This window comes from Bombus huntii, unplaced genomic scaffold (assembly GCF_024542735.1).
Source record: "Bombus huntii isolate Logan2020A unplaced genomic scaffold, iyBomHunt1.1 ctg00000119.1, whole genome shotgun sequence".
NCBI classification, from domain to species: domain Eukaryota; kingdom Metazoa; phylum Arthropoda; class Insecta; order Hymenoptera; family Apidae; genus Bombus; species Bombus huntii.
Window position 1 is genome coordinate 121,355 of NW_026099369.1, and position 11,009 is coordinate 132,363.

Here is an 11,009-nt window from a genome sequence, read left to right on the forward strand (position 1 = left end):
ACTGCGTGCGGAAATAGTACAGAAGGCCTCTAATTATACCGTCTACAATATTATTTATAGACTTTGAACCATATAGTACGTAAGTATGTAATTGTATATCTGTCGTGGTTCATTTTATCCTTCTCTGTTGCGTGAACCAGCGGTTAGGAGCGACACTAAATCAAGTGGGAATGAAACTCGTTGAAACAACGCTAGTGTCACGACCGGCATACTTCAAATCCGACGGACTGACGATAGAGATAAAGATGTGGCGGCACTCGGCGACAATGTATATCGCTGAAGTGCCTAATGAACCATCAACATCCCAACGGTCCTTCCACCGAAGGTTCTAGAAGAAAGAGCACGTGGCAACGATCGCGGACGCCTAGCAAATGCATGGACGGTGGGGATGTTGAGGGATGACAAAAGAAAGTAATCGGATCCGATCGAAAGTAAAATCATAAGAGTCAGTCTTAGAAAGTCACGCCTAGAGTTCGGAAGTAAATTGTAAAGTGTATTGATGTTAGAAAAAAAAATAAAGTTTTCTTTTTTTATTTTTTACCTCAAATTCCTTTTTTTATTTTGTTATTTTACGTGACACTAGACATGGTAACGGATCCATGACTGTGCTTCTGTTATTATCAACGCCAGTAACGGTTAAACCTATTGCATGTGTGTAAGTTGGAAGTTACGTACATAACTTATGCACACCCGTTGTGTGTTTCGCGATCCCATATTTCTTTTAATTTGAATTTTATGAAACTTTTTGTTCGATAATTGATGTGCCATATTACATCCGTCACATTCAATGTTATATGGTGTAATTTCTTCAGTTGTGGTGTTATGTAAGTTACGAGGTCATTCCTGTGTTTGGACATGTGTTTGGAATGTAGTGTGTATCTTTCTCTTCGTATGTACATAGTGAGTAGAGACTGTCTGTCTTTCGCTAGAAGAATATTCTGCATATAGTTATTTACTGTTCTTGATATTTGATTTTGGAAATTTAATTTTCGCTTTGCTTGTATCTTCGAGCGTAAGGTGAAATTTGTACAGACATATCTAGTAATTTGTTAATCGTACTGTTCGAAATTATTGTGTGTGTGAATATTTCGGTGAATATAAACTACGAAAACCTGTCCTTGATTTTTTATGGTAACAAAGCAGTCTTTTCAGAAGAAACAATATTCATAAATCAGTCCCTTCGCAAAAAGCTAATTCTACGAATCTTGTTAGAAGAAACCGGTTGACGAAACTACGTGTCCCTTCAGGAGAGGTCTAATTTATAGAGGTAGCTTGCAAGAAAAAACCAATCTCACAAAAAGCTTGAGCATTCTTAATTAATCCTCTTTAGAATTCAATTACATTTATGCCTTTTGTAAATATTAATTCTAAAATAACGATGCTAACATTTCTAACCTACAGAGTATCAACAAATAACATAACGCAATTCCCCATTTCAATTAAATATGAAAAATATACTAGAGTCGATCCAAGATCAAACCCGGTAAAACAAACGACAAATTTACCTGAAAAATGCACTGAATTCGTTTCAATACATCCGTTATTTAAATTGCAAAAATCAGTTGTGTTTTCAGTCCCACTACGTTCGGATCACGCCACATTCTTTTACGCCAGATAAAATAACGGCCACGAATCGACGTTTCTGGAGGTCGCCCTGCTTAATGAACCATGCGCTTGCCACTACAATGTTTGTTTTGCCGGGCAGCCGCGACGATCCGTCTGCGACATTATAGTGCCGCGACCGACAGTTAAGAATATGATCTATGGCAAGCCGCATGGCGTAACAAATTCATTTCAACACCATTGAAAAGTATGGCTGACTTCGGACAACCGGTTTCCGGCGTGGCGCCACTATGCTTTGGAGAAACAAGGAAATACATATGTATGCACCTTGCTTTTTGTGAGACAGAAGAACTCTGTGTCTCTGTTCTACCAACGTCGCTGTTGCGACGATTTGCCGCAAACCTAAATGGAGTTCGATCAATGGCAACGCGAGCACGTGGTCCTCGATGTTCGCGATCGGAAAATCGTGTTTTCCAAACTATTTCTAGTTTCGCCGGTTCCACTGTCAATCAACGTTTTTTCCTTTGGTTCCGTTTCTCTTCGATTCTCTCCTTTTTTATTGGCAAACACGTGTCACCGAGTATCGTGTTCGTCTTCGCTAAGCAAGCTTCTATATCAGCGATACGCGAGCCGGTTTCCCCTTCATATTTGTACACGACTTCGTGAACATCGGACGTTTTTCTCCTCTCTTTTCGAATAAGAAAATCCTATCGTTGTTTAACTAACAATTGCATTTCTTTAAATGGAAATGTGGTCGTGTCTCCTTTATATTTTCAATTAGCCAGGGACTTTAGGTTTATTGCCGTGGAAACTTGATCGGTCGTTTACGTAAGGATCTGCGACTCTGCTTCATTTTCGAGGAAAATTTCATCGAATACAATCGTTTCACCCAATGATTGGATCAGTCGAAAGGGAGATTCCGTGACTGCCTGTATAAATATTGATCACAGTGTCTCTTGAAGGGAAGCTGTACCAATCTTGTTGATTTAACTACTGATCCTACTTTATCCTCGAGAAAAATTACTTACTTTGATTGTTTGACCATTAATTTTAGCGTTTCTTCGAGGGAAACAGTGTTGATCGCTCGAGTCTGCTTCTTTCTCAAGGTAAATTGTATTTACTATTTACTCGATCAGCTATTTTATTTTCTTTTCCCGGAGAAACCTTGTTTCTCGCCTGTTTGACCATCCGCGCTATTTCTTCTTTGAGATAAACTGTAGCGATTATTCGTGTAATCGACAAATCTACTTTTTCTTTCTTTACGAAGGAAATCGTGTGTTTAACGAAATCTCGCTTGTTTAGTCATTGATTCCGCTAACTTTTCCAAATAAATCGTCAATCATACGCTCGATTGCCAATTCTAATTTTGCTTCGAAGCAAACTGCGTTGATTATTCGTATAACCTTTTTAATAGAAACTGTTTTTCGCCTATTTTATCGCCAATTTCCTTTTCAAAATAACATGTATTAATTATTCGTTTAATCGCAGATTTTATTTTATTTTATTTCTATTTCTATTTCGTTTTATCATCGATTTTCCGCCGTCTTCAAAGAAACCCACGTGAATTACTTTAATTGCTTTTTCAAACTAATTTTATTTCTTTACTTTTAAATTAAGAAGCAGCAACGAAAATGCTACAATAACGGAAAAATTCTTCGGTTATCTCCACAAAGAACACGAAGGTATCGAACTTAGTGTATTGAGACATTTTGTTCGTTGGAAGTTAGTCGACGACATTTGGAACGGAAAGATACATTTGACATGATTTAGTGTGACGTTGAGAGAGAAAAATGGTTTGATCGAGGGTGCCCTTAATTACTAATTTCATAACTTGCTGTTAATCGATCTGACAGTGATATTAGTGGATGTGGTTGGTAGTGCCTGATTAATCGTGATCGATATTTTGAACAAAGAGCAACGAGAAACGATCAGTTTGGAGTTTCACTTTGACGTCGTGAGACTATCGTTAATTAGACATAGAAGAATCGTTTGGTGACAGGTAAGGGTTTCAACTTCTGTATTCATTTTCTTCTATAGACTGAATTTAATTTTTCGCTTTGATAATCGTTTATAAAAGAGAAGCGATAATTATTAGTTCTACCTAAGAATGTTACTAATAAATTAGGAAAAAGAAATTTTAATTGGATTCTTGATAATGAGTGAAAATTAATTTAAAAGATTGTATTTGGAATTTTGAGAATCGATCGAGTCCTCAGTTTCAGTGCAATGTAACGTTATCAGTCGCGTGAGTTTGGCTCATATGTGATTTATGTGCAAGCTAAATGTTTCCAACAAATTGTAGCATAGTGATTTCTCAAAGTCCTGTATCAAATGTCTTGTAATTATAAGCAATTGTTTCGTTTGGACGATCAAGGGTAATATACTCTATTTTTGATTTTAAAAATGCCGCCATTTGTGTAGACGTACACACGCAAGTATTTATTATGTAGACACGATGGCTCGTAGACACGAACGTTTCTCGTTGTCGTATTTTCCAAACAGGTCAGTTATTTCGAGCACTCGACCACTTTCTCGCTCCTGACAATGACATTAGTCATTCTAATCGATGTCTCGAAATCGATGGTTCTTCTGTCAGCTATTTCGTTTCCGTGTTTATTCCATATGATAATATTGTTTCACGTATTCGCTTAAATTTAATTGGCAAATGATTAATTTCCCTGAATCCATTTTCAAGTAAACATATCAGTTTAACCTTTTGCTCTATCTGATACGAAAATGAACAATTTGATATAAAAATTTTGCGAAAGATCGATATATTATTTTACTTTTAACTTGGAAATCGTTCTTTTAATTTTTCAATATCTAATTAACCACCTCAGTCCCTAAGACCGTCTGTTTTAACGAATGGTAAATAATCAAATAATTGCGTTGATACATCAGAAGTACTATCTTCTTATATCCCTGATATTAGTGTTAAAACAGGTTTGAAAAACCTTCAATTATTTCATTTATTCTTAGCCTTCGATGGCTTAAAATTTTCTCGGTTATTTTCCAATAGAGTTCAATATATTGATCGAAAACTTAGTTTAGTTAAGCACTGTAACCGGAAGTCACCCTTAAGTCGCCGGGTAAGAGGATTACGAGTAATAAAGAAACAATATTAATCAGAAAATTATTCCATTCAATTTTTCTCCTGCATTTAATTAAATATGACAGAGTCGACAAACTTTCCTTCGGTTCTTCTATCTCATTTGCAAATCTATAATATCGATATCCAAACGATAACTCGAACACCATTAACCAGCACTCGAGGCTATTTCTTTCGTCGAAACTTTCCTCAGACATGTAGATATCACGTTGACATCGCCGCGTATACCGAATCAGCCCTTTTTAAAGATGATCTCGCGAGCGTGGTTCGTATGCAATTCAATTTGAACGAGTCGCGTGTCACGATTCACTTGACTCCCGGCACAGTAATTGGCCGGCACTCGAGCAAATACTTACACTTAATTTAACGTTTAACCGAATCGAAAACAAAGCGAACAGTTGCCGGACTTCGCTCGTTCTTTCAGTTCATTTCCGAACGTCTTTCGATCAGCATATCGGGTCTCCTCTTTCATCTCCGTTGCCTTTCAAAATCTAAAATCATAATTGAGACTTTGCTGCTCGAACTATGGAAGGGGAAAACGTGAATGACGGGTAAGATTGTTCCTGCGTTCTGTCAGAAAATAATTTCCTGTTTGTGGGAGAGGAAAGGAGCATTGTAATTGGAATTACAGAATGTGAAACATCAAAGGAACTGCCGAATGACATTTATTTCAAAGACTAGAAGACTGAAAACTTTGTTATACGACTTTTATACTGCTACGCCTGGAAATCAAGGATGGATTCTGTTTCAGCGAAATGAAGGACGAGAAGAGTAACTCTATATTGCCCACTGAAGCGACTCGATTGAGACCAAGATTGGAAAGTTTCGATGATGTTCTGCCGTATGTCGGTGACTACGGGAGATATCAATGGCTGTTGTTATTGTCGTTACTACCTTATGGCGCGACGTACGCGTTTCTTTATTTCTCGCAATTTTTCATTACGATTATTCCCACGGAACACTGGTGCAGGATAGACGAATTAGTAAACTCGAATTTCACCGAAGAAGAGAGGTAAGTATGTATAATGAAGGAAAGAAAGAAAAGGAGATATACGTAGCAACGAAAGCTCCTTTAAACTTTGAACGATATTTTTGATTGTTCGTAGAAAGTGACTTTAAAATATTGTGAAAAATATGCGAGATATCGCGATTTCTGGAATTTCTCGAATTTTCGAACATTTCGAAAATTATTAGAAAATATTGTAGAAAAATTTCACGATAAGATACAAGATATTTTTGGATTACTCTGTCTGGACTTTGGTTCTTATTTTAATAATTAAAATGATCAATCATCTATCGTATGGGGTGTTTAGGATTAAGATAGCGATTCCAGTGACGAACGTTTATCCTTATTACGAACAATGTCAACGGAAGGACGTAAACTTCACAGAGCTGTTGAAGAGCGATAAGAGCCTGAGCTCATCGGGCTTCCAAACAAACAAAACGATAAAATGTACTCAATGGGAGTATAATTTTACGCAGATTCCATATCCTAGTATAGGAACTGAGGTGAAGTATTCACATCGTTGTCTGAATCGCATGCTTCGAAATTCTTACACTTCTGCTGCGTTCTTTGGGTCATTTCCGATCTAATCTAACCTTGTTATAGTAAATTTCTTAAGTTTAAAGAAAGTATAAGACGATAATTGTTAGTACGGATGATTCCTCGTTCCGATTTTACGCGAACGTTTTTTTCAGAGCATAAAGAACTCTTTCATTCATCGAACTGCGAGCAGAATCGAGATATAAAAATTCGAAGACCGCAGCAGGATTAAAATTATATTCTGAAAAATATGAATCTGGTTTTTCGCTGACTAACTCTTAACCTTGGTGATTAGCTAGATTGGGTATGCGACCGAGAATACCTCGTATCAACGGCGCAGGCCATCTTCTTCTGCGGATCCATCATCGGTGGTTTCCTAGTCGGTTGGATCGCCGATCACAAGGGTCGTATCCCAGCTTTAATGTTCTGCAATGGTATCGCCCTTTTTGCCTCCATTTTCACTGCCAGCGCAAATAGTTTTTGGTCATTCGCCGTCTGTAGGTTTCTCACTGGACTGGCGTTCGATAACTGTATCAACATTCCTCTGATTATCGGTAAGCCTTCTACGAAGTAGAAAGTGCGAGAGGTTCGACCGATAAGCCAATGTTTCAGTCACGCGAGAGATAACGTTAGTATGAAGTCAATGTTTCTATTACGTGAAAGATGATGTTGCGTGAGAAATTTTTGATGAATTGTTCCTCGAAGATAATTTTGACGTTGCTGTACTCGATTGAACTATACGGTTCGAGTTCTTGATTCAAGAGCTTTTGCAACCACCAGAGATGAATATATTGATTTTGTTATTGTTAAAGATCGTTTCATCGATTTTCATGTCGTCGAGGATAGTTATATCTTGATATTCTTAAATCGAGTTATACAAGGTGGTTGGTAATTGGTGGTACAAGCGGAAAGAAGTCGAAAATATAAAATACGAATTTTTACATTTTCTCCACTAATCCACTTAGTTTTGTTCCCGACTGTATTTCGGATCAGAAAAGTATTTAATCAACCAACCACCCATTATATTAATAAATCTCGATATCAAAAGCCATGCCGACTAATTCCATAAAACAGAATGCAAAGTGCCACTGTTCGTGCTATCTATTAATGACGAATAAAATGAAAATAAAATTTCTTTTCAGTGTGTTATGAATTTTGAACTGTGTAAGGGCTAAAGGCACGACTCGTATTATATCTTTCGTTAATTATTCTCGAAATAAATTCTTGCAGAGTAACATGGAGGCACCGGACAAAATTCAAGAATCAGCGACGCTGCTCGATCTGTTCAAAACGCCACGGTTGGCGAGAAACACTATTCTTCTAGTTGCATTCTGGCAAGTATAAGATACGAGTTCATGTTGCGAGAAAACCTTCATAAATAACCGATACAATCTTGTAGGTGTTTCACCCTGATCTCGTTCGACGGTCACGTGTATTCATTAAAACTTATCCAGAGCTCGGTGTTCGTGTCGTTCTCGATCGCCTGTGCCACAGAACTTCCAGCTGGGTTATTACTCGCCCTGTTGCTCGACCGATGGGGTCGTAGACTCTGCGGATTTCTCACGATGGCAATGACCTGTGTACTCAGTATCGCTGAACTTATGCTGCATTCCAGTAAATATATCGATCTGTTTATTAAAGTAAAATTAAAACGATTATAATGACGTATTATTGAGAAAAATCTGAAATTAAGTTGATGATGAATGTAAAAGAATTTTGGCAACTTCGAAGGTATTAATCTTGGAAAATAATTATTTTGATGGAACTAGAATTTAGGAATTATTAGGAATTAATTTAGTGGCGAAATTGAAAGAGGTGTGCACATTTTAGAAGCAATAATTTTCTATATGTTGGTTTTCTAGAATTTGGAGATTTATAGAAGTTTAAAGTTTGTGTGAAATTTTAATTTGATTTTGATTAAGCTTCGATCGGACTATATTTTTAATTAAACTTACAATCAAGTATTGTGTACCCAGGATTAATTTTGTATTTTTTAATTTATTCCCCAGTGCTCGCGAAATTAGTAATGTCAATATTGTCGCGATTCTGTCTGAACATGGCAGCCAATGTTGGTCTTCAGTATGCAGCAGAACTTCTGCCCACGCCAGTCAGATCGCAGGGCGTATCGTTCATTCATATTTTCGGAATAGTTGCACACTCTTTGGCGCCATATATCACTGACTCGGTAAATAAATATTTATACTACTATTGTTGTTACAACATTTTTGAAACACCGCTAAGCACATCCACGTTCAACTTCTCTTTAATTTATTCCAAAAGATACAATAAGCGCTATTAGAAATTATGAAAAAGTTCTCATGTAAATTTTCTCATGAAAATGTAAAATACTTTTTTTCTTATCTTAAAACAAGTTGTTTCCTGAAGAAGTTAAATATTATAAAAATCTGATCAAAATATTTCTCACTTTCTAGAAAGCCCGTTTTGGAAGTTGCAACCAACGCTTTTCTTTAACTGATCTTTAATCAAAAAATTGAAATTTAAAATAAAAAATGATGGAATAACTTAAGATATGAAACTATATTGGTTGAAACTTTCTAATGAAACTTTTTAAATGAGAAATACTTTGACCAGATTTTGATGGTATTTAACCTTTGCTCATATAAATTAATATTTGTTCATTAGGCTAGAATTTGGGAGGGATTTCCAATGCTCATTATCAGCACGGTGTCCTTTTTTGGCGCTGCACTGGTTTTGTTCCTGCCGGAAACTGTCGGCCAGAATCTTCCTCAGACTATCAAGCAAGGCGAAGAATTCGGAAGGGACCAACATTTCTGGTCGTTGCCTTGCTATCATAAGACACACTTCAATGGACATCAACACTATCACTCCTGTGAACGATAATTATCTGATTTTTAATAATAATTCAATTAAAAAACACGAAGGAGGATTCGTGTTTTTTTAGAAGTAACAATATTACAAGCGGATCAGTCTGACGATTTTTGTACGAGAAAAAATCGGAACATATTATTTTTCTATTCTCCTACATTAATTTTTATTTTTATCGTTTACGTTTAAGAATTTGTAAGCCTTAATTCTAAAAAGAGCGAGCTTAGAAATCGTGTTCCTATATAATTTTTATTATTATCTTTTAAGAGCTTTTATAATTTTAATGCTAATTTTCACTTGCGTTACGCACGTTCGAATCGTTCAGCGGTTGGTGCTAATTTGATATTCAAAGATATTACGTAGAATAATATCGAAAATGTTACGTAAATTAATAATTACGTAATTTATTAATTACGTAAATAATAAATTAGGGAGATTTAAATTTTTGATTCCTTTAATGTTTTTAACATTTTTCACTGGAATATATTGGACAAAATCTTATTTAAAAAAATAGTACGTTTAGATAATTTGTCTTTGTGAAAAGAAACAGTTTTATATCTTTTGAACGATTATCCACGTATTTTTAACGATTATTTATCTATTCGTTATATTTTTTGTACGATTTTAAATAACGTACAATATTAATAAAATCCAAGCTTGAAGACTTTTTAAATTATTGTTATAATTTCTTCAGCACCAACTGCTGGACTTTTATCTATCTAAAACGAGTTGTGCGTACATTTAAAAAAAAAAATAACTCTAATTGACTGTTTCTATGGTTTAGGAAGAAGAAAAAAAGAAAGGAAAGAATATTGTAAGCAAATCGTGCCATCGTATGACAATCAGTGTTCGTCGTTGTGCCAATAACAACGCAATCAATCTGAAGAAACCTATTCATAGTATTCATAATCATCACTCACGTATACATACGCGTATACACTCACGTCCATAAGATTGATTCACCGAATAAAACTTCCATAAACCTTAATATAAGAAACAATTCTACTTTTTATTTGCACACACATCGACGAATCCCCCGAACAAAAATAAACTGCTAAATATCTCTATAATTAAATACATTAATGCTCGATGATCCTCGTTCATCATTATACGTCTAATCTAACTCCATCCTATAATTAGGAGTTCTACGATAACGATCACTTATGTTACAATGTATTAACCCTTAACAGCCGAACTTAATTATAATTAATTATAGAAAATGAAATGCTTCATTATACGGATATTTGAAGTAATATTCTGTATTATACAGGGTGTCTGGTAATTGATACTGTGATAACCAGTGGTTAGTTAATGTGGTTAATAACCAGTGGTACAGGATAATACTATGTGAAAGGATCTGTTGAAAATATAGAACGAGAGATTTTCGTACGACGTTCGAGAGAATGAAATTCTGAAGCTTTGTCAACTCGTGTTCACACGACATTCACGAAACATATTCAAAATTTATTTTCTCGAAAATACGAAGAATCATCAGTTACGAAACACTCTGTACTATATCACATTATTATATCACTATCGTATTGATAAGAAATGTCGATATTATAACTCCTTAAGACTCCCTTAATATTTATTTGCGATTCAGCTTAATATGTATTTCAATATTAAATTGTAATGTGTAATTTCAAGATTAAAAATATAAAAGAATTCATTCCTGATTACGATATCGTACGTGATTTACAAAATCATCGACCGTCAAGGGTTAAATGAGAATTCTCTCGTCCAGAATTATTTTCCAGACGATCGAATTATTATCCATTGCATCACGAGGATCGAACTAACTTGTAGCCTTGAACAATTATGTACAGTTGAATCCCTAGCGTAGGAATATTTCAAAGAATCTCAGGTTTTGAGGAACGATAGCTGATATTTGCAACGAACAATAGTATGTCTTTTTAATCGGTAACTGAAAGCAGGGGCTAGTCTCAT

The 11,009-nt window shown here is 35.5% G+C and overlaps 1 protein-coding gene and 1 long non-coding RNA gene across 2 annotated transcripts; both read left to right on the forward strand.

Moving 5' to 3' along the window:
* The first annotated feature begins 582 nt into the window (after positions 1-582).
* Positions 583-8,557, forward strand: LOC126877087 (carcinine transporter-like). Its single transcript, XM_050639923.1, has 8 exons — positions 583-655; positions 5,424-5,684; positions 5,986-6,181; positions 6,511-6,785; positions 6,978-7,103; positions 7,370-7,549; positions 7,615-7,829; positions 8,225-8,557. The coding sequence occupies exons 1-8, from the start codon at positions 600-602 to the stop codon at positions 8,512-8,514; spliced, it is 1,599 nt and encodes a 532-aa protein (XP_050495880.1). The 5' UTR covers positions 583-599; the 3' UTR covers positions 8,515-8,557.
* Positions 8,558-8,571: 14 nt separating this feature from the next.
* Positions 8,572-10,741, forward strand: LOC126877094 (uncharacterized). The gene is made up of 2 exons (XR_007694742.1): positions 8,572-9,066; positions 9,847-10,741. It is a non-coding gene; the product is annotated as an uncharacterized LOC126877094 (long non-coding RNA).
* Positions 10,742-11,009: the final 268 nt, after the last annotated feature.